Source organism: Ambystoma mexicanum, chromosome 2p (assembly GCF_040938575.1).
Source record: "Ambystoma mexicanum isolate Mex_15411 chromosome 2p, UKY_AmexF1_1, whole genome shotgun sequence".
NCBI lineage: Eukaryota > Metazoa > Chordata > Amphibia > Caudata > Ambystomatidae > Ambystoma > Ambystoma mexicanum.
Window position 1 is genome coordinate 415,737,969 of NC_090923.1, and position 24,205 is coordinate 415,762,173.

Consider the following 24,205-nt stretch of genomic DNA (forward strand, 5'->3'; position numbering starts at 1 on the left):
CGAATCATTTTCAGAGCGATACTGTCCAGAACCCAAGGGCTACCTGCCATGAAGCCCCTTAGCCTCTCTCCTCATACCCCAGCACCTCCCCCCACACTTTTCAGCACCCAGATTTCTCGAAAAAGGGTACCCATAGGCCCTCAATGTTGGATCGGGACTCTTCAAGCAGATGCGTAAGGAACTCCATATCATATATGGCTTGTACCTTTGCCACCCAATCTCTTTCAGCTGGCATCCACTGACTCTTCCACAACTGGGCGAGGCAGCATCTAGCTGCTACCAACATCACCCTTGCCATGTGCCGACCCCCCTTCATCCGCCACCTGCATCACCCAAAAGAGAAGCAGCCACGGAGAGAGTTCCCTATTAATTCCACCAAACCCTTTAATCCATGACACAACATCTCGCCAATATGTGTGTGCCTTACCACACCCCCGCCACATATGGCCATCATCCCCCTTTGCTCCCCCATACTTCCAACAGCCGGGATCATATCACTCGCACATCTTTGCTAGCACCACCGCCGGGTAATGCCACCTATGCAGGACCTTTAAGGCCTGGTGTAGATATTGCAGGGAGGCTATCAAACTGGTAACCCTTCTGCACATCAATGCCCATAGGACATCGTCAACCTGCTTCCCCAAGTCACGTCCCCACCTAATCCTAGCTGGAGGCGGGTCCCTGGGTACCACCATTAATACCCCCTTGCAATTAGGCCTCTTGAGCCCGTCCTCGTGAGGAGGAGTGTCTCAAACCGTCACCCCCTCTGCAAGTTCTCCCCCATCGACCCTCCAGTAAGACTCCCTTCAGCTGTAGATAAATATGGCTAGTGTCCTATATGCAGGCATTCTGCTAACCTCTCCATCGTGATGAAGGCCCCCTCAACCCACATTTGGCCCATTGGAATGCCAGTGGTTCTACAATCCCGTCTCGCTGTGGCTGATGGCCATGTGGACTGTCATCTGTCCCCCACCCTGTCCCCTCCCGTCAGAGAGTCCATAGGACTTCCTGAATCGGGTGATGGAACACTTTCCTCGGGATACAAGATCAGGGTACCCAAAGCCACTCCCCGAGGGGGATGGGCACCAAGCCCTAGTTATCCAGCGTCACCCATTGCTTCTCTGACGCCGGATCTAGATGGTCCACCATCACCTGAAGCTGGGCCGCTTTATAGTAGGTCGGGAGATTTGGCAAAGCCACCAGCCCTCCTTTCTTGGCAACATCAGCGTCTTATATGCAATCCTATGTTTGCCCCCCCCCCACATAAGAATTTCAGCCAGGCCCCCTGCACCTCCTCAAAAAGGGACTTTGGGGCCACCAACGGAAGCATCTGGAACAGGAATTTCGGTAATAATACCATTTCTATGCAATTTAGATGCGCTATCCAGGTGAGCCCCAGCCTGCCCCATTGCTCCACATTCCTCTGCACTGTTTCTCATAATGGCAGATAGTTCCCTGTATATAAATCCCCCGCTTGTTTATACACCTGTATTCCTATGTACCAAAAGTGTTTTTACTGCACCTGGAAAGGGAGCCTTCTTACATACTTGCTCTCTGTTCCGGACAATCCACCGACCTACAGGGCCACAGACTTCTCAAAATTTACTTTGAAACCTGATAGTTTCCCGTATTGCTGCAGGCCATCCAGAAGGCGCAGCACCGAATGCATTGGGTCCATAATGTACAACAGGGCATCATACGCAAAGAGGCTCATCTTAAACATTCAGCCTCTGATCGTCACCCCCTTAATCTCCTCTGCTTTTCGCCCACGGTTCCATCACACATAGAGCAATGGGGAGAGTGGGCAGTGCTGTCTTGTGACCCGTTGTAGCTGGAGTGGCTGCAACACATTCCCATTCACCACCCTAGCTGTCGGTTCCGAGTATAGGGGCGCAATCCACTGCCTCCATCTCCCTCCCACCCCCCAAACCTATTGCGGAAAGGTCTTCCCTCAAGAAGACCCAGCTTACCCTGTCGAACACATTCTCAGCATCTAAGGCCAGCAGTGAAGCACTTTCTGCATATTGTCGGCTTCCTGCCTCTACAACATAAATCCTGCCTGGTCTGCGTGTATAAGACCGGGAAGAAAGGACTCCAAACAAGACGCCAACACCCTGGTGAAGATCTTTGTGTCCACATTTAGTAACGGAAAGGGCCTATACGAGGCACAGCTGGTTTGGGCCTTACCTTGCTTTGGGATTACCGTAATCATAGCTCTGAGAAATGTTGGCGGAATGGATCCCTCCCCCAGTATGGAGTTAAACAATTTGGGCAGGGGCACTCCGAGGCGGTCTTGAAGCTGCTTGTAAAAATCAGTAGTAAAGCCGTCCTCCCCCGGGACCTTTCAGCCTTTAGCTTGCGGATCACCAGCAACACCCCTTCCTGTGTCACCTCTCTATCCAATATGTCTCTATCTCCCGGCCTCCGGATGGGTAACTGCATACCTTCTAGGTAGCCACGGATCTCCTCTCACCATACTGACACGTGCCGAACTCCAAACCCATTCCATCACTACCATCCGGAACGCGTTTGCCAAAATAATGCCTCCCTGTTCCTTCTTGCGGTCTTTACGGGAAGCTCAGTATATCTTGCCAATGTCTCTAACGTTAATTGGGGACTCCGCCCCACGTTCATAGTGGGTCTCCTGCAAAAAGGGAGCTGCCAAGGCGCTGCTTGTGGAACATGTTACCTGTCTTGTTTTGGGAGTTTACCCTCTTAACATTTTCTGCAACTCAATCATATCCCTTTTTCACCTTGTTTGCTTTGCCCCCACAGGTGTCCCGGGAGCCATCCCCCTCCCTCTTCCATAACGCTGGCTGCATAAGATCCCCTTATTCCCTCCCACTGCCCCTATCCGCTCTCCAAGTCCTCCCTCTACTCCCCCGCTGAGGACTACGGTCCCACATTCCTTGTACTGTGGTATCGCAGACCTAACCACCAGACCTCCTCCCTCCTAGGCATTGCTGCCACTCCAGCATGCTACACCCCCTGCCTTACCCCCCACCTGGTCCCCACCACCCTTCACCCCTCCCCACCACCCCAACAGGGTACGCGTGCTAGCTTCCTCCCTCCCCTCCCGTAATACACAAAAATCCCAAGGAAAGACACTCCCATATGACAGTCACTGACAGAGACCCCCATCTTCTCCACTCAGCCCCCCAAAGAGATTGTGTCCAACAACTACTAAACTTGAGGGATCCCCCACCTACAGTGATGTGATCCTCAGGCTAGGCCCGTAACCTTAATAAACCCATCCAGATCTGCTCAGGTGGCCTCCCCTCGTGAGGGTGGAGTATTGAGCTTCTGGAACTGCCTGGCGCCCTGTATCCTTCGTCGACCATGCGGCATTCCCAGCCCTACTGTCTCACTGGACTGACTGGGGCCCTCCCCGTCATCAGCCCCGTTGCCAGCCAGTCCATGCCCCACAAGTTCCTCCATGGTCCGTTTTAATGTCTTTGTCCATTATCACCTGAAGTCTCTCTCACCTTCCCATTCAAAGATAAACGCAAAGGGGTAACCCCACCTGTACTTTACCCCCTTCTCCCAGAGCCATCTAGTTAGGGGTCCACATTTCCTACGCTGCAAAAGTGTTCTTGTAATCAATGACCCCATACACTTGGCCTTCTCCAGCACGTCCACTGTCCACACGATGCACTCTGTCCAGGGGCATAGTCTCCCCCTTTCTTTGTACCCAGGACCATCCCCATGATCTCCTGTATCTTGCGTTTCAGTCCCGCCGGGGACTCCCCTTTTTTTCCCACAGGCCAAATAAGCAGAGGTTTTTGCACCACTCCCTGTTCTCAATGTCCTCCACCTTCAGTCGAAGTTCCTCCTCCCGCCTTTCCACTACTTGGAACCGAGCACTGATCTGCGTCTCAAGGACCACAGATGAGGTATGGTTTGCCTCCAGGCCCTCCAGCCTGTCCTCCAGGGTAATCACTCTTGCCGAGGGACCAGCCACTTTGGTGCTAATGTCAGTTCTCATACCTTGTATCTCCTCCAGGATTGCATGATTATCGGTCTTAATGGTGCCAATCTCTGCTGTGCACGTGTGGGGCCCTTCATCCCCTTTCCTTTTGCCATTTCCCCTTTCTCCGAGTACTGATATTGAGTGTCTCTTTCCAACTCAGATCCACCGGGCTCTTTAAACTCAAGGGGCTCCTCCCTGCTCCCCCCCCCCTCAAACCCGCTTTCTGTGTTCCCAATCAGCGGGCGCACCCACAGAACTCCTGGGGGGCTGGTTGCAACTCCTCCATCGCTCTATTCCAGGGATCCCCAACGTGTAGCTCGGGAGCAACGTGTTGCTCGCTGCACCCTACATTGTTGCTTGCCAGTTGCTCTGGGCCATGGTGTGGAGGCCTAGAAGGAGGTGCTGAAGGAATGAGACTTCAGTAGCCACCATAGCTAGAACAGAGTCCTGGACTGTGCAATAATGTTGCTCAATGAGCCTGCTATGGTTCCAGCTGGCTTATTTTTATACATGCAAGATTTGTGTTTGTTGCCACCGTGCAAATTAATTTTCAGTAAATGTCCTTACTTAATATAGTAGTGTCATTGTTAAAACCCTGTCATCTTCAGTTACTTTGCCCAGCTGACAATTGTTTTAATGAGTGAAATAATTGAACCATGTTTGTGTCCTGGAGAAAATAGTCCTATTCTGTTCCTTGGTACAGCTAATAGGAGCATAATGGACAATAGGTGGCATGCATACCCAACTTTCCTTTATTAAATCATTTGTATGCACTGCTTTTTTTACAATTGAGGTTTGTGTTTGATACCACCATGCATATTAATCTTCAATATTAATTTTGGTGTCCACTATATTCATTATTATAGTGTCCTAGTGGTAAAATGGTCATCGTTTTTATACTCTGCCCAACTGACACATTGGTAATGGGCAGATCAGGTAAATGCATGCCACTTTTTTCATAATTAATTTGCCCTATATTCAAATCCAATTAATTTACTGTTAATACATTTATACTAAAAGGCCATTTAATGAATCCAAATACACCACCACACCCCTCTATGAAGTGGTCATCAAATGCTCAAAGTTTTGACCAATGTTAGCCACTAAGTCTTGCGTAAAATCCCTTTTGGGCAGAGAAGAGAGAGGTTTTCTTTTTATTCCTAACTTCTTGTTCACTAATGTAACAGCCCATTGTAGCTTTAAAATGCACCATTTGCCAAAACATTCCCAAATAAGTGTTAGGACGTAACCTCCAAAGCCCCAATGAAGTGTTCTTAAAAGTCTACCATGTAATGACCTGTAGTACTCCATTAATATTTAATCGTATTTCTCCATTAAGTTAGCAATATTTAAAAACATGCATCATATTTCTCATACAATTCACACAGAACAAGCACAAAATAAAAAAGCAACTTTAGCATATTCAAGTATGCTATATATAAAAGCCTGATCATTTCAATTAATTATATAAAACATAGCTCCATGCATTCCATGCTTATGCAAAACAGAGAAACCACGATAAATTTACAAAAAATGAACCAAATCTTCTACTCCTATTTTGTAAGCACATTTTGTGCTTCTTCCTGCACACATTAATTTATTGAGGAGTGGGTACATTTAAACGTACCATCACCACCAGCCACCTGGAGATCTTATTTCACAGATTTCTCCTTGAAATCTTACATTTGTACGCAAGTCTGTATATAAGGCTAAAGAGGGCAGCCTATGTATATTTTGGACATCTGCCTCTTTTTCCATCGGACAAGCTCTTGCTTTTGGAGCTATAGTAAACAATCTTAACTGGCCCAACACTTTCAAATTGAACACCCCCAATTCAGCTCATAAGACACTACCAGGTGTATCTGCAGTGAGACCTGCTATTTGGCACAGGAATTTATTTTGCAACTCCTCCAGGACATGACCGTTTGAACCACCCTAGATTTTGCTGCCATGAAAATCATGGAACAGACCTTTGACTTGTATACCTCCACGCATTTCTCAGATCAGAATGCCCCAAACTTGGAATAACAATGTAAAAAGCCCTTTAATCCTTAATGATGCCTTTTCAGCTGTCTTCTTAAAATGATTGTTGCAAGCACTGGTCTTTGAGAAGAGTAGGCTCAAATAAAAATGAGACTGCCCCCTCATCTCTACATTCATTTAAAAACTAGCTACAAGGTTTCACCCTTTTTCAGAACACCATCATTTTTGTTTTGATCATACTATAGTTCCCAAAATAGAAACTTGTGTTTAGAAGGCCCGGTTGGAGACCTGCCACAGGTCCAAAATAGCTGTGTTTTCTGCATAAAGGAAAATGCTATCAAATGAACTCTTCAGATTGTGGATTAACTTTCCTAAGAAAAATACTAGAATTAACATCCAAAAGGAATAAATGGAGGCCAAATGACATACCTGCTTTTCACCTTTATAGGTGGTGGAAAACAATGTATAATTCCCCGATCTTGTATATCAGACAGATGCTGAAATGTCTGTGTATCACCGTTGGATAAGACTTAATAAACCATTAGTTATCTGTAAGGGTGTAGAAGTAGGACTCGGACACAGTGGGCTCATGTTAATTGGCATATGCTTTTATTGGAAGTAAAAGGTTGGGGGATTGGGGAAACTCCTGCCTTTACCTTTTCCTAAAGCTGAGGGGGGTTTCCCTACCTCAACCAAAACTAAGGAAACTGTCGAGAAACAAAAGGTGGTCTTAATTCAGAAGAATAGGTTGTAGATCCAATCAAAGAGTTCCAAATAGCAAAGGTTCCAAACCCAAAGTTACTAAACGTAAAACAAAGTTTCATAAAGTTGTTAGATATTTCTCTTACACAACCTTTCCAATAACCAGGGGCAACGTCTCCCATGTCCTGGTTCCTTCTCTTGGCAATTCTCTATTTCTTGCAACACAACCAGGGCCAATGACTCACTTGCCCTGGTTCCTTCTCTTGTAGGTCCCAGATCTTTGCTTCTCTCCCTTTCCGCTTGGGCCAACTTGGTTCACTTCCCTGCCAAGTATGGTCCTTAGTAAATTGCTCTGTGGTTTCCCTTCTTCTCATGGTATTGGGTCCCAGGCCCGTCTTTATGGTTGGAAACTGGGAGCCCTCTTCTCCCAACTACCACCACCACAAATGAGGAAGAGGATTCTTGTGGTTCTCGTGTAGTGGGTCCCAGACACTTCTTCTTTGTGTGCATGTACTTGGAGCCCTTTTCTCCCAAGTACCGCCACAAGGCGAAGGACTCGTGTTGCTTTCGTTTGGTGGGTCCCAGACCCTTAAGTTTCTCTAGTTGCGGGACAGACCTGGTTCACGTGCTTGCCAGGTCCTGTGACTATAGAGATGCTGACTGCATCTTCTTAGTTTACTACCAGCCAGTCTGAGCGCTCCCCCCCCCCACTACCTCTTGGGAGGGAGCCTTGTAGTGGGCTCTGGTCTGCCCGGGAAAACTGCAGTGTTGGATCTTTTCCTGGGCAGCGTCGTCATCCCGTCACGCACTTCCCAGTCTTCAGGAACACTGGGTGCTTCTCTCTGCCAACACGCCTTCTGGTCCTTCCACTCTGTACTGGTCCTGGTCCTTCCTGCTCCCCTCTTGGCATCCTGGTGTGCTTCCTTGCGCCTTCCTGCACCATGCTGCCTCCTGCAGCTCCTCCATGGAGGACTAGACAACTTCTTCCTGAGTCTCTTCCTTTTCTACCCTACATTGACCAATGAGCAGCCAGCAACAACTAAAGCGCGCATTGTGGTTCTTAGGAGTACTCTCATGCCTCTGCTCCTCCTCTGCGTCCCAGTACTTATTCCAATTTGCCTAGAGTACTCCTGTTGGTTCCGCAGGGCACTCGACATTCCTCCATGCAACGTCTTGTTCTCAGTGGTTGTAAATGGTATATCTTTCAATTCTTCCCTATTCTTCCTCGTCTCCGTATTTCTACCCATGATCTCGCTTGGTCGGTTGTGCTCTTCATAGTCCCAGTAGTTTCTAGAGAAATAGCAGGGGGACTATAACTCATGAGACTATTAGGAAAGGGGTTGTTCTTAGGGTTATAGGAAGGGGGGGACTGGGGGTCTGGTGATTGGTGGGGATACCACATTCTCAAGGGCGGGTCGTCCCTAGTCCCATGACGGGTTCCTTCTCCCATGTGATCCTCTCCGTGTGCACCAACCCCAGGGGAACTATTGTACCGAGGATGCACCACCCTGGCCCCATGGTAATGGTCTCCCCCCTGGAAGATAAGGGGCAACATCCACAGATTCGTCACAGACCCCAATAAAATGAAAATTAAGCCACAGTATGTTTCTATCAATCAAATAGCGCCAAAATCCACCCTGGAGTCTATGGACTCCATCAGTGGGGACTAACACTACCAAACCACCACTTGGAATCTGGCAGTGATACCGTCTTAACAAGTGGCGGTAGCGGTACCGTTGAGATGCCACCAAACTCTGCATTTCTAATTTGTGTTGCAATCATTTGCCTGCCAACTGTGCGCCAATATGTTGCTCCCCATTTAATTTGATATGCCAATTTTGCTCATTGCGCACAAAAGTTTGGGGCCGCCTGCTCTATTCCTTACGGATGGGGCACTACGCTTGTGCCGGAGACAGGTGTCAGTGGGAGTACAATCGCTCTCTCTTCTTGACCACTTGTATACGCAGTAGAGAGGCACCCCAGGTGCCTGGGTAAGCCACCCGATGTTTCACCTTGGCACCCGATCCTACTCCTGCATGTGCGCCCCCACCTGGTTACTGAAGTTCCCCACACACCAATCTGCTCCTTAATGTGTGGGGTTTCAGAACAGGGAACCGGCCCCTGTGCAGTCCTTAGGGGCCACCCCAGATGGTCTCCGGACCGGACCCCACTCCTTGGGCTGTGCAAGGGGCAGTGGTGCTGCCAGTATGTTCCCTTAGCGCCTCTGGAGGACCTTGTGGGGTGGTCATGTACCCCTGCCTGCACCAGCAGTCCCTTGGAGGTACGCTCCCCTTCCTTACCGTTACTCGCCTGCGGGCCACCACTGCTCTTGGGCCTCAGCCCCACCGTCTGCCACATCCCGGCTGGCACCTCGCTGGTTCCGCTCCTGCCAGACCGCTTCAGTGTGCGCAAGTCTCTGCGCTGCAGACTGGGGCCCCGCTCCAGCGGCCACTGTAATCCCACAGCAGTTGGGCGGGGGGGCAGTCACAGCCCTTTGGCCTTCTTCTCCGCCACTCCTCGGGTCAAATACACTGTTTCGCGATACTGTTGTGGAGATAGAAAAGGATGTCAGGTATCAGTGAGAGTTGAAATTTCGTTCCTATCTTTAAGACTGAGGGAGTTATAGAGGTTTTAGTGAGAGGCGTTTTTGCAAAATAGGCACGAAATGAAAGCAGAAATGCGCTTTTGAAAATGACAGATGGGTTTGATCACACTATATTATGACTATGAAAAAGAGAATGCCACAGATGGATCTTACAGTCACGTGATCAGCGTAACTTGTGCTGTTGTGGATAATCTACTTCTTCCTGGGATTTACTTTAGTTATTCAGAATAACTATGGAGTTATGGTTTTGAAACACAGGTGAGACAATCAGCACAAGAAGGATTCTAATAATGCTGGAGTTCTGAATTAAAGATGGGATGGGTTGCGATAGGGATAATACAATGCAGATATACTAAGGGTCACTGTTCTTCTTGTTTATACTTACAGAAGTTGTTATTAAATTGGACCGTCAGCTCTGGTCAATGAATTGGATCTGTCTGGTCTACCGGCGGCAGGGCACCTCTAGCGGGATTGGATCAGCAAGGCGGTTCTGGTCAATTTGGACTGCACCTCAGCCTGAATTTGGAAGGGCCCCATCTGGTTACTGGACATGGTAGATAGCAGGATGCAAGTTTTCAGCGGGTAAGCCTTAGTGGTAGCAAGCCAAGCTGAATCAGAAATAAATCCCTTCAAGTTTGGGATGTTTGCAATTGGGTCAGGCTAGCAATAATTTTGCAATGCTAGAGTCTGGATTCTGCAAAGAAATCTGGATCTTTAAAATAATTCTGGAGTCAGCTATAAGTTGGAGAGTTCTGGAATAAGGCGCTGCGCAGACATCTGGATGGGTTCTGGTATCAGTGTGTTCTGGAAGCAGTGTGTCCTGGGAGCAGTCTCTTTTGGGTAGTGAAATTTCTATATTTATACATTGCAAATGCCAACCCCCAGTTTATGGTGTGGGCAGAACTTCAAAACACATCCCCATGTCTGTGAGTGGCTACTGGCATGTGCTTTGTCCTGGTTGGCAGTCTAAACAGAGCTGTCATCGTAACTCCCACCTGGATTTTTACCCAAAACCTACTTTTGCACAAATGTACATTTCTGCCATTATGTACCCTCATAAAATTGTACACATATACTTTATACTCGATTATCTCCATTTACATTCACTTCCCATATTTACATTCACTTACCATCTTTGTGAGAGCTGTTTTGGTCATTCTGTGGATTTTTATCAATTTTACCCATAACACTTTGCATGAATCATTTCTAATTTGATACATCTCTCGGCGCTGATCCGGGGATCATGTACATACAATTTTAGGCTTGCAGTATTAATAGTTTTTCCACAATCAGCGTTTTAATGTATCTTTTGGTTCCTTATGTAGCTAGAACTCCTACCTCATCTTCAACTGTCTAGCATGAGTTCCGATTTATAGGTTTGTTTTTTTCACTTGCCCACTTATTTTGGCTGTCATGTTAAATGTCATAAGGTTCTGAGGCAAAAACAAGTAATTTCCATTCAAAATCCAGCCCCGTTCTTTTTTTCTTACTTTCAAAGTGAGCAAATGGCCAGTCCTTTGAAGTTCACTGAGAAACCTCCTCCACATCTGGCCCCTCCATTAGGAAGATGGGTGTCCAAGACTTCCTTTGTCCTTGGGTCAGCTAGGAGACAAATGTCTGAGGCTTTCTTTGTTTTCATAATGCGGGAACCATTAACATCACTTAAGCCTTCCTGTAGCAACTGAGTGTTAATTTGACATGTGAATCTTCCCAGCCAGGCACTATCAGATCAGAAAAAATGTTGATTCAGTCCAGACTGGGTTCCTATACATTAAAGTCTTCAGTTCACATATATAATACAAGCACAGTTTATAAAGGATTTAAACATTTTAAAATAATTAGCCCTTCACCAACATGCTTAAAATAGTGGATTTTGCAATTTTTCAGGACAAAGCAATACATTTAAACTGGGTTTGACAGCCAATTTTCTGATGTAGTTGTCAGGTAGTGAGGCCTGGATTCCTCTGTCTACCTGGAGAATCCATGATTTCAGCATACTTTCCTTTCAATAATTCACTGGGGAAAATGACCGAATTTAACGCCAAAACAGCACTTTGAAGATTGCCATTGCTTAGGAAACTGTATTTTTAATGGCATTTTCAGATGTTAGCCCTTCTGTAGCCTTGTTTCAAGTGACAGGTGACGGCAGCGATTTCTGTTTTTTACACTAATTTTGCCTGTGTGTGTGGCAGGGTGTGCAGCACTTTGGTGGTTTTATGCACCATGCGCAATTTTTCAGATTTGGCGCGCACTGGGTTATTTCCTCAATTTTGACAGTTTTCCTTCCCCATCGGCAAAGGAGTGCAGTGTTGTGCAGTGGTGTGGATAAAAATATTCCACAGGTAGCACCACAGGCTTCTCTACCCACCGCCTGCCTCCCGTCACCCGGCCTCCCAGCCCTAAACTGGTTCTGCCACTGTTTGGGGTCAGGGGCAATTCAGATAACTGCCACAGATGCAACATGTCTTCCGTGGTCCTGAGAGCCGTTGTAGGGGCTCTCGGGCACTCAGCACTCAACTACGCCGTTGCTCTGCCATCTACAAGGGCAGGGAACTGAGCCTTTCTGTCAGGCATCAATCTTGCCTGTGCCCCTTGGTGGTCTCCCTGAATGACTTTTTGAGGAGCTGAATTTGCAAGGTTTTCGGTCTGTAGTTTTTTTCTTGAAGCGGCAGAACTATCATGCTTAGCTCAGGTTTTTGTTCTTTTGAGGTTTGTGGTTCACTTTGTTCCCTTGATTGTGCCTGTACCAAAACTGAAGTAACAGATCCAAACATTACTTCCGAGCTATCCTGAATCGGTTGCACTATCGCATGAATTATCATGGAATAGTTCTCAGGTGACTCTACTTGTACCTCTATAATGGAGGCATCGGGTGTGTCAATGTTATTCTCCATTCTCTTTCCCTCTCCTTTTCATTTTCTTTCTTATCAATGTTCTCTTTTTTTTATCCATAGATTCCTTTAACACGAATAAAGCAATCTTAATCTCACTTAGTTGTAGTGTTCTGGCACTTATTTTTACCTTTGTTTTCGTATAGGCTGACACATGAACTCAGCACACAATGTAAGGCCGAGATAGAGGGGGCTGCTAGTTTTACTTTCTTGTCCATCTCTCATAATGTTCCATGCAGGCGGTGACTCGCCTGTGGCCCTGTGGATGAAATAGACCTCGGAGTCAGGTGTTTTGTTAATATTGATGGAATCGCCTCCAAATTAGCTTGAAAATCTCCCTGGGTTGATTCTGACCCCATGAGCAGAGCATTTGACTCTAAGAGGGAAGATTGAGGTTGAAACCTCTTCTTCAACCTGGGTAGCCGCCTCACGGATACTTCCATTGTTCAAAAAATGCACTGCCAATTCACCTCAGGGATACCTGTTTGGACGAATGTCTGTGCCTATTACAGCAGGCAGGAAAAAATCGTTCACACTTCTTTTCTGGTTTAGCTTCACATGGTGGGGAGGAGTTAATTTTGAATTTACAGCCAAGCTGTTCAAAGAGACAGATCTCTCTTTGGTATGATCTGAATTTTTTGCTCATAACTTGCACCTTTATAATTTCTTTATTTTAAGGTTTTCTCATGGACTGCGATTTTGGTGTTAGCACGTCCCCAGAGGGGTTGGTTTCAGCGACTTTGCTCGTGGCCGAGTTAGGAATCGACAATAAAATCCCTTCACACGCGACCTGTAAACCTTGCGTTGCCCCAAACATCTCGCTAGCGGCATATTGTTCTGCCACTATGCGCTCAATTGCTCGCTGCTATCTAATTGTGCAGCCATTACGTCTGTTCCATCTCGGATGTGTTCTGCTGCTGTCGCCATTGTCAATGTTTTAATCAAATTATGCCCGCTTCGTAGATCGTACATAAGCGGAGGTGAGAGGGGCCCGCTTCTTGAGCCAAGGGGAGCTCCATCTCTCTTTACAACTTCAAAGCTCCCTTTGCTGCTCTCTGCATTTCTAATGCTTTGAGAAATTCAATGCTCTGTGGTTTACAAATGAGCTGACACGCTTACGTTTCTGTGAACTCCATTATGGAAAACACTCATCGTTTAGTGGCTGCGTTGCAACAGTGTTCTAAAATGTCAAAGTTAATGACTGAGACCTGCTTGCCACTCTGTTCTTACGATCATACAATTATTGTTTTAGCTAAAGGCTTGTGTTTTCAAAAACAGATTTATCTTGCCCAGAACAGACCAAATTCTCTATACACAACTGTAAAAAAAAAATTGCATTTTTGTCATGTACAATTCTGCATCTTTTTCCATCTTTGTCCCTGGCAAATGAATTCAATACCTTTTTTCAGTTAAAATTGATCAAATTAGGAATAAAATTCATCTTCAGTTCCCCACCCTACCAATAGTTATGCCAAACAAAATAAAGACTCTTAAGGATCTGTGGACTTGGAAACAGTTTCCAACCTCAGGTCGAAGTTAAAGCCCACTAACCATAACTACAACCCCGTCTCTGCTTAGAGAGCTAAAAGACATGTGGCGGCTCTAAGTGGGCCTCTTCTATCTGTCATAAATGTTTCATTAATCTAGGGGAGTTTTCCAATGGAGCCGAAGAAGTCATATCTTACACCCCTTTTAAAGAAAAACACATTGGACCCCAAGGTATTCTCTAATTGCTGTCCCATTACAGGCTTATCCTGGCCATCCATAATCCTGGAAAAAATCGTTACGATGCAATTCCAGGATTTCCTGGAAGATCAGGAGATATTGGATTTGCACCAATTAGTATTTAGGCCAAGACATGGGACTGAGACCGCACTTGTCAGTTTGGAACGATATTTTAAGGTGATGAGGGTGACATTAGCATGCTAGTCATGCTGGACCTATCGGCAGCCTTTGACACAGTTGATTTTGAGATTCTTATCTTGAGACTCCACAGTAGGTCAGGCATCTTATGAGTCACTGCAATGCATCTTTCCTGACCAATCAAACTCAGCAAGTTAAATTGGGGACATTTATCTCAGATTTTTCTTTTATCAGTTAAATGCGGAGTGCCTCCGGGCTCCTCCCTGTCTCCACTGCTATTTAACTTTTATATTCACCTCTTGCTGGGTATCTTTTCAGAATTTGATTTGCAATATCATTCCCATGTCGGCGACGCACAGATTTATGTTTGGCTAAAAGAACCTGTGGAAGCAATGGACAGAGTGCTAGCTTTAGCTAGTAAAATAAAGTGCTCAATGGTGGCTAATAAGCTCCAACTAAACCCAAATAAAACTGAGATTATATTATTTGGACCCAAGATAAAACTGGCTAAAATCTCACAGCATCTGTCCTGACCAGCCCTCTCTGAGGTTTCAACAACATTTTCAGCTAAGGTAAAGAACCTTGGATGTATCTGGCAGGCAAATTTAAGCTGAAACCTGCAGGTTAATGAAATTATAAAATCTGTATATTGCCATCTCAAACTGTTAATACCTCTGCTACCGCTTATCTCAAATAAAGATCGCCCACTGGTAGTTTGTGCATTGGTACTTTCCATATTAGACTATTGCAATGCCCTATTAATCTGAATGCCAAATGGTCAAATCCGACATCTGCAGGTTGCTCAAAATGCAAACGTTAGGCAGGTCTTTTCACTGCCCAGACGCTCACCCATCTCAGTTCCGTTGAAACCTTCACTGGTTACCGATACAGCAAAGGGTTCTGTTCAAGACCCTTGTCTAATTTTTCAATTTCTCCAAGGGACTGCCCCTAGATATCTTTCTTCAAAGATGTCCTCTTACCACTCGAATCGCTGTCTATGATCCTCAGGACAACACCTTTAGGTGGTTCCACCATCAAGTTCTGTGTCCTAGGGCGATAGACGTTTCTCCTGTGCAGATCCCCGAGCCTGGAATTCCCTGCACATGATCTTCGGTAAACTGAATCCCTCTTTGAATTCAGGAAGAAGTTGAAAACTTATCTTTTTGACTAACTGTACTTGATAAATCTCGCTTCCCGGTTGTTACTACTATATCATCTGCGCCCAGATGCAATTCCTTGCTTGGCTCCATATGGACGTGCGCAATATAGATCTTAAATCAATCAATCAATTATGCTTTTCAGGGCTTACTGTTCACAAAGGCTGCTCCTGGAAAGGGTTTCTGGTCCCAGAAAGCAGCCCCTTGCTTGCCTCGAAACTGCCAAAAGATGTCAGCACCTCTGCAGCAGCTCCGGGATGATCCACGCCCGGCAGGCCTATTTATGGTAGTCATCTCCTCTTCCCCTAGAGACCACAACTGTCCTCACAGCAGGTGAGCAAGTTAGCATGACACAGTAAGGACAGCCAAAAAACTGCAGCAGCTCTGCAGCGCTAATATATCTATTGGAAAACTGAAAAGGTAGTCTGTTTCCTTGGTCTACTCCTTTCCTGTGTTGAATAGTAAAACAGTAAGGTTGTAAATCTAGAAACCAGCACATTGCTCGAGCATTTGAGCAATGTTATGGGGGAATGATATGTAACCAGTCTGACTTTCTTCACGTAAGGTAATATCGCAAATAAGTCACAGCCCATTTAATAGCTAATGCTTCAAGTTCAATTGGAGCATAGATCTTCTCCCTAGAAAATCATTTGCGACTGATGTATAAGATCGGGTGTTCATTACCATCATATTCGCGGGAGAGGAATGCTCCCAATCCAACTTGCAGGATAAATTCTTTGCTGAAATTAGCTACTTTAAGGATTGGTTCATTATATAAAATTTGCTTGAGAGTGGAAAAACAAGCTTGATCTTCTGGGGTCCATTGGAATTTTTGTGGCTCAACATTCTTAAGTTTGTCAATAAGGCAAGCTGTTATAGAGGAATAATTAGGTATAAACCTTTGGTAATATCCTGACGAACCAAGGAATGCTCTTAGATTGCTTTTCATTTTGGGAGTTGGTGATTTGACTTTTCTATCTGGGGTTGTACCAGACCATTTCCCACAAAAACCCTAGGTATTTCACTGTAGAACCGGCAAAGTGACACTTTTTGGGGCTGGCTGTGAGGCCTGCTTTCCTTGGGGCTTTTGTTATTTGGTAAATATGGTACATATGCTCATTCCAGTTCTTGCTATGGATGACTGTATTGTCAAAGTATGCCCTACAAAATGCTGAGAATTGTCGGAGTACCCGATCCATCAATCTCTGGAATGTAGAAGGTGTGCCCCATGCAGACCAAAGGGAAGCACTTTAAATTGGTAAACCCTACTGGAGTGGAAAAGGCATTTATTGTCTTTGTCCTCTGGGTTTACGGGCACTTGCCAATAACCGTACGTTAAATCGATTGGGGAAAGGTAAACAGCAGAGCCCAGTCAGTCGATTAAACCATTGATCCGTGGCATTGGATAACTGTCAAATTATGAAATGGGGTTTACCTTCGAAAATCAATACAAAATCTCCAAGTGTTGTCAGGTTTTGCAACATGCACTATTGGGAAGGTCCAGGGACTTTGGGAGGGTTTGATTATGTCGGAGGCTAACATTTTTTCCCAACTCCTGCATAACTAGATCTCTCCGGGCTTCAGGGATCCTATAAGGTTTTAAGTTGACCACCTTTCCAGGGGGAGTTGGAATGTAATGGAAAACCCCTGGTATTCTTCCTGGCTCATTACAAAAGATGCCAGCAAACTGATTGTGCAGGTCTTGAAGAGCCTGTTTCTGATTGTGAAAGATCTGAAGGAATCAAATTATCCTCAGTTGGTCCTTCTGTCAATAGACTGGCCTGGCAACGTTTGAGATATTCGGCAGGATTATCTCCTTTGGCATGTTTGCATGCATTGCTCTTAGCCCAATCTGTCTTTTGAGGACACATTTCGAGAATAGTTTGCACCAGTCTATCTGCACAGATCAGCAGGCCAATTTGCGTGCACCTTAAGCAAAGCAAAGGTGTCTGTGGGCAGCACTGCTTATAGCCGCTGATTCAAGTCAACACAGGTATGGTGATAACAAGCAATAATGACATGCAGTTCCTCCTAGAAGCTAACTGGTTCTTCTCGTATCTTTGGGAATCTCTGAACCATATTAAATAAATCAGTGGCGCTCCATGGGCATGTACTTAAACTAGGCTATTGCCTCCTCCCAAGAGCTGCCTGAGAGGGAATACCACAGCAGTGATATTGGTTGTCATGTTCGGGAATTGTTCAAATGTGCCTGAGGCTGGTGAAAACAGTTTAGAAACCTGAGCTCATATTTCGGGATTAAATTGGCCAGTCATGGGGTTTATTGTGGTGGACTGAGTTGATAGTTGATTGGAATCTGGACTAGCCAGTCATTGATCGGGTACAACATTTAAAATAGCCGGGTTATAAGTGTCCAAAATATCTTCTGGGATTTCTTTTAATAGGGGCCACCCCTAAGAATGGGAGACAATAGTATGTACCCAGCTTTGTGATTCCATACCTGCAGGTTAGAGTACTCGGTTTTCATGGCATTACTTACTCCTGGAGATTTCCTTTCAGTGCCTGGGTCTTAGATTCAGTATGTCTCTTAGTGGCTTTGGTATACCAGTCGAGGTAACTATCACATTAGCGTTGGTGGACACATGTGACTTGCTTCTCTAATGCCTTACATACATTAGTTATCCTGTTTAGGTCAAATGTGCCTTTTCGGGGAAAATGTTTAGGTGACTCACTCTGTGTATATTCATGCCATTGTTTCAGGTACTTGCTTGCTTTTGGCGAGTAGTGAGTAAACATGATGTGTGCTGGACTTCCTTGAGGAGGAAGTGGCACTTGTCTAGATTGCCCTGAACCCATTCTCACAGGAGTAAGACGAGGTATGGCTTATTACAGATCCAGGTCCACTCATAACTCTGCCTGCATCAGGACACTATCGAGTCCTGTGGCCGGTGGTGTGGGACGGCTCATGAGCTTGGACACTCTGCCACATATATTCAGAGGCTAAGATAGTGCTCCCCGAGCTCCGTTCCTCCTTCCATACAGACATTTCAGAAACACCTGCCAGTGTTGGTCATATTCAGATGACTGCTGGTTCACAGCGTATATCTGCCATTACGCTGCAGAGTGGCATTCCGCTTTTCAGAGACATGGGAAGGTAAGAGTCAAAGATGAGACATACCAAGTTGAAACAAAGCCTATTACAGCTCCCACACTAGGACAGATGAGAGTGTGAAATATAAAGCGGGGTTGCAACCGAGTTGCACATTTAGGGTTTCAAGTAACAAAGTATAGGTTAAAACAAGACTATAATGATGTTCTCATCCAAAATATTTTCTTTGTCCTTGATTGGTACTGCAGTGCTCTGACCGGCACAGCGCTCTCGTGTTCTCTTAAGTCAGTAGGGAGCATGGTTGTGCTGCTTTTCAACTGAGGTGGCCAGCCGCTTTTAATTTAATTTATTTTTGTTCAGATAAAACATTGCTATAGGCAGCGTACTTTCCCTTCAGATTTCCACTGCGGTTTTCAGATTTCAAAGACGACTTTTACCTTATCCTATTTCAGACAACACAATACAAGACATAACAATCTGTTGACACAATTACCTGTGGTCACCAACCCACAGTTTTCCAATCAGCTCTTGTTTCTGCGCCTGCTCTGTCTGCCTTTCTCGATACTCTGGGTGCTCCGGCCAGCTCTCCCCTTCGATGAAATCGTTTCTCCTGGGCCCAAGGCCCGGCGGCCTTTGGACCTGGCCGCAGAGCAGTGGGGATCTGACATCTTAAGGCACCAAATTGTTATGAAGAAATTGCCACTCAACTACTCCTGTGGATTAGTGAACAATGTTTTATTATTAGTAATAACAAAACCAACGGCAGTATGAGACTCTGGCGCGGATGAACCCCCCTCCCTTGGTGCTCCACACTCGTGTACTCAAAGGAACACATGCATTTCAATGCAAGGGGCGGTCTCAACAGGGCATGGTCTCACCTTCAAACATTGTTGGTGACAGAGAACAAACCCACATTATACAAGCCTTTGAGGCCAGCTGCACTGCGCTGTGCTCGTTAGTGTTATCAGGGAGGACACCATAGTTTAATATATTTAGTCATGGAGAATATACTCTCTGCAGATTTGCATACTCCGAGACAGGTGAGAGACTTCCTTCCGCCTGCTAATGCCACTTTTCCTAAAACAGCGATAGCCTAAAACACGCCTGCACATGACCAAAGGGAAACCGGTCAAAAGCGAGAACTGTGAAGAATAGCATTCCTGCCCACTAGGCAAAGAGCTTCCATGACAGAGACATGAGCAGTGCAATCTGCTGTCTCGCCTCACACAAGCAAGAAGCAGTGATTTAAACATGTCAGTTTGCAGTGCATGCTCAACGGTATACCGTGGTAATATGCATTCCGATAACATAAAATGTTCTGTGCCGAAACCTGTTCTCCATATATAGAACAGTCATTTCTGCCTACAAAACAGTTATGTAAGTGGAAACATGTTATATGCAGCCATTCAGTTGCTCCTCATCTAAATTCTTGTCACATGCCAGTGATTTAGAACAGCCATTTCTGCCTGCAAAAGTATTGCCTAAAAGATGTAATAAAAACCTCTTAACTAACTATGCCATCAGCCAATTGATTTCTAAGCCAATATGGCATCCCAGCCCACAGATATAGTACTTAGCTTGCCTACTTCCTTTTTGTATGGAGCAGGTAAAGGCTATTAGTAATGTATTATTGTTTGGGTTTGTAAAGAAAGGATGAAGACGGCTATTAACATGCTAATGTGTTTGGGGTGATTGGTAGAAAATTGTAATGTATAAATGTTATAATGTTAAATATGCATCAACAAGGAGGAGGCACCTGCCTATAGAAAGGCCTAAACTGTTGGCTTGTCCAATGCCTGTTAGGTCTGCCGTGCAAATGTTATTTAAAATGCAAAATAGCTGCAAACAAAAAGAAAACTTGCATGTGTTCTATATTACAAACATCTGAAATGGTGAAGAGATGTTCTGTAATGGAAGAGATGTCCTACTGGCTCCCACTGCATGCACGAATCACCTTCAAGTCTTGCTGCATCATCTATAAGGCAGTCGCCCTCAAGTCGCCCCGCTACCTTGCAGAGAAACTCAGCATCTCCTGCGGACAGTGCACCACCAAAAGCCAGGACGTGTGCAGACTTGAAATCCACTGCTGCAAAAGGGAAAGGACCGAAAAGCAAGCCTTCTCTGCCTACACCCCAAGACTATGGAACTTCCTCCCCATCAGCATCAAACAAAATCTCTCCTCCTCAACACCTAGGCCATAAAGTCACCGCCCCAACCCCCACCCACCCCTCTGCGCGCCACCTCACTTGCTAAACACCCTCATCCCCTCTTCCTCTCCGTTGTGTATCTGTATTGTTGTATACTAAGTGTGAAAAGCTCTTTTGCGTCTCGAAGATAGGCCCGCGTTCAATAAACACCATAGTAATAATAATAATGTCCGTACTGTAGGTGGTTTTTCAGACAATGGGAAGTGATAGCAAAAGCAAATCTGCAAAAAGGATATTTGACTCTTCAAAATGAAAGCAACCTATTGTCCTTTCCCATTGATGGAGCACTTTTATTTTGGCTAGGACAGTGGATTTTCGTACAGTTATTTGATCCCTTTTCTTCTGTTATAATCTTTGTGATAAACAGTCTCTATTTGTACTATTGAATTCCAAATATGTTTTTTATCTACAGGTATTTTTTTATTTTTCAGTGCATGGTTTGAGAGTCATTAATGATGTTTACAGGAAATTAAAGTCATAACAAAAACCATTTCTATTTGATCTTTTTTCCAGGTTTCTGGTTAAGTGTTTTGCAGCAGCACAGTCTCATCAGGCACTTCCTGAGTCTGTGATTTACTTGTCTTCTGCCAGCACCAACAAGTGTCGAGCCCAGACCAATTCTGATTTCCTAAATCCTGCGATTTACCTGGAAGCGTATGAACACAGGGCATACAGGTCAGTATGAATATATGTGTGGACAGATCACATACATTGCACCTGTTCACTATCGTTAGCATTGGCTCATCGTAGAAAACAATTGTGTTTTTGCATGTTGGAAAATTGCCTGGCTTTTGACTTTTTTATGTGAATTTAAAGCTCCAAAGAAAGAAGAATTAATGCCCCTGCATAGCATCAACCTTTTCCTTTTTTGTAGATGTAAAAATGTGTTTCCCGTCAATGTTAGCACAATTTCATTTTTTACATCAGACTGCAAATTAATATGTGATTAAACATACATAGATATATGTGGGCCCCGGATTATCCATTTATCATGGATTTCTACAAAATATTCTATTGTATTTGATATTGAAACACATGATAAGCTGGTTGGCACATTTTTAAACATTATATAAAATATTTAATTATTTGCAGGAAAATTCAGTGCTGTCAGATTCTTGTTTCCAACCCATTTTTAGTTTTGGCGGAAATAGTACTTCGAATGGATTGTGTCCTCCAACGCATTCCGCATCTTTGACATGTAATGTCCACAGCTGTGCTGCTTCGGAAATCTTTCGGCAGAGGGTGTCCTGCATTGATGGCGTTGGGTTGATGTCCCTCGAAGGCCTCCGTCGAGGGTGACATCACCGGATCTTATAAGTAGGACGCACGGTGCCCGTACCCTCAGTTCTGTTTTTTCCGCAAACATGTTTGCTTCGAGAACTCGCCGCGCCTTGTGTTATGTTATTCCAGAAAATGTCTTCGTCTTCTACCACACCGACTCTGTGGTCTGGTTTTAAGACATGCAGGAACTGTAAGTCCAAGATGTCCATCACGGACCCACACCGTATCTGCTTGTGGTGTCTGGGCGAAAGCCATGATACCGACGACTGCTCGAAGTGTCAGTCGTTGACTGCCAAAGCCTTGCTGGAGCGTAAGGGGAAATTGCAGGTAGGTCAGGTGTCCAAGCCCTGTAAAAGCAAAGAATTGACGGGTGTTTCCACAGACGATTCGAGGGGTGACTCTCCCCGTCGGAAGGAATCCGGGGGATCTCGGTCCCGGAGTGGGTGTCATGGCCCCTAACCAAGGGCCATCACTTTCAAACTCCAAAGGGTCCAGATGGACCCTGTCCTGGCACCTTTGGCGCAAGATTCATAAGAAAGTGTTCTCTGCACACTTTGTGTCCAAAGCACGTGCATCCAGGATGGGCGTGGCAGGCATTGGAAGGCACGTGCAGAAGTCTATGGTAGTGGTGAGGTGGGGCCACAAGGCGGAGCTAAAGGGAAGTGGCTGGGGCCAGGCTATTTATGCCAACACCACCCGCATGTAGAGGCTTTGCGTTAATCTGCTGTGTGTATCGTAACGCTTACTGCCGTCTGAAGCTCTTACCTGTTTCCAGCTCAGCACGCATCTCATCAGGTCCTTGGCACTATATTCAGCGCGCACTTACCTGATTCCGGCTTGAATTTTCAGCGCGCATCTTACCTGAATCCAGCCATACCACACACAGCGCAGCTATCTTCAGCTCAGCATCTACAGCGCACATCTTACCTGTCTCTGCAAATCTATCGCCTGCAGCTAGTCTCATCCTCACCTGTTCGAGCGCATCTACGTGGGAGTCTTCTTCTCGTCCAGCATCCTCACGGATCTTCCATCTATCAGCCGCTGACAGATTCTCGGATCGCCACTCTCCATCATCCGACGCCAGGCCACCCCTGCAAGAGAAAAGGTTAGAAACTGCATAAACATTTAATGCTTGGCTGCGCAATATCTAAGCCTTGCGTACCATCTTGAAACCCTACTTACCTTCTAGTGGGGCTGCTCCATTTCCCTCCTGGCACCGTGTGGACTCGCTTCCAACACCGCAACGCAGAGTGGCCATCTTCACACCTATTGGGGAAAGACATTGCAAAGGCATACAGACAATCATTGTTACAAATACCTCCAAAGTGAATTGGTCGTAGCAGGTCTCGGCCATCACGTATACAGAATAGTGAAGCAACTAGGTCTATCTAGAGTGCCCCTGCTGAAGAGAAGCAGGACGGAGAGCTCATCTTTACAAAACAGGTGAGAGTTTATGGGAAAATGCATGCTCCTCTCATTCTGGCAAGTGGGGTTCGAGGGGGATCGCAATTCGGCCGCAGCATTTTCACTGCCTCTTACCTTCTCCCAAGGGCATTGCCAGCGACCAGAGCAGTCCACACTACAGCAGCTGGGGGTAACTCTGGATCCAGGGGAGCCAAGGCCATGGAGGGCTCTAACCGTGCCCCAACGTCCCCGCAGAGATCAGGTGAGCGTAACAGTGGGTCCCGCCACTCCTCATCTCGGCACTCCTGGAAGCGGCATCACCGGTCGCCTTTCCCGTCCTCGTCGGATAATGGCTCAGCGGGGAAAGTGGCTTGTCCCACTAAATCCTCAACTGAGGAAAGGGAGGCATTCAGCGAGCAAATGCTGGCGATTTTTCAATCCCAGGGCACAGTCCTGTCCGCGCCTTCAGTAGAAACCGGCAGGGAACGGTCTCGATCCGATGCTTGCACGCCTTTGGACCCGGGCACTCGGCGTGATAATCATCGGGAACCGTCAAGGTCCCGTTCGGACAAGGCTCAGGTGGATCACCAGAGGCATGTCAGATCCAGGTCTCGGTCTTCTTCCCCAACAAAACCGGCGAAATCTGGGAAGGTGTTGATCAGGTTGGCGCCGTGTCCGTCGAGTGCGGCTGTCGGGGCTTTGCCTTCGGGCTGGCCCTCAGAGCCTTTGGCACCTTTGTCGACGCCGAGGCCATCGGCGCCCTCAACGCCATCAGGGCAAAATGGCTGGAATTTGCCGGTGGAGGCCCCTGTGACTGTGGATCCTCCGAGAAAGGCTTTATCCAAGACTGTGAGGCCTGTTATGGACTCCAGGGCCGCTCCTGCCCCTAGGAAGGAGTTCTTTCATTCTCTGCATGATATTTGAGGAGAGGTCAGATATTGAGTTGGAGGATTTGTGTCAGTCGTTAAATGATGCCAGTTGCCTTCACACATCTCCTGAGGTGGAGTTTGGTAGGCCATAGCCTGGGGCTCATGCTGAATCCTCCTATAGGAGGTTGATGTCTAGAGTTACAGAG

General features: G+C 46.1%; 1 protein-coding gene across 1 annotated transcript in view; it reads left to right on the forward strand.

The window, feature by feature from the left end:
- The window catches only part of ACOX2 (acyl-CoA oxidase 2), a 1,177,957-nt gene that overhangs the window by 721,459 nt on the left and 432,293 nt on the right, over positions 1–24,205 (forward strand). Inside the window, exon 10 of the mRNA XM_069643758.1 lies at positions 20,959–21,120. Coding sequence (XP_069499859.1) covers positions 20,959–21,120 — 162 coding nt within the window. The remainder of the gene's footprint in view (positions 1–20,958; positions 21,121–24,205) is intronic.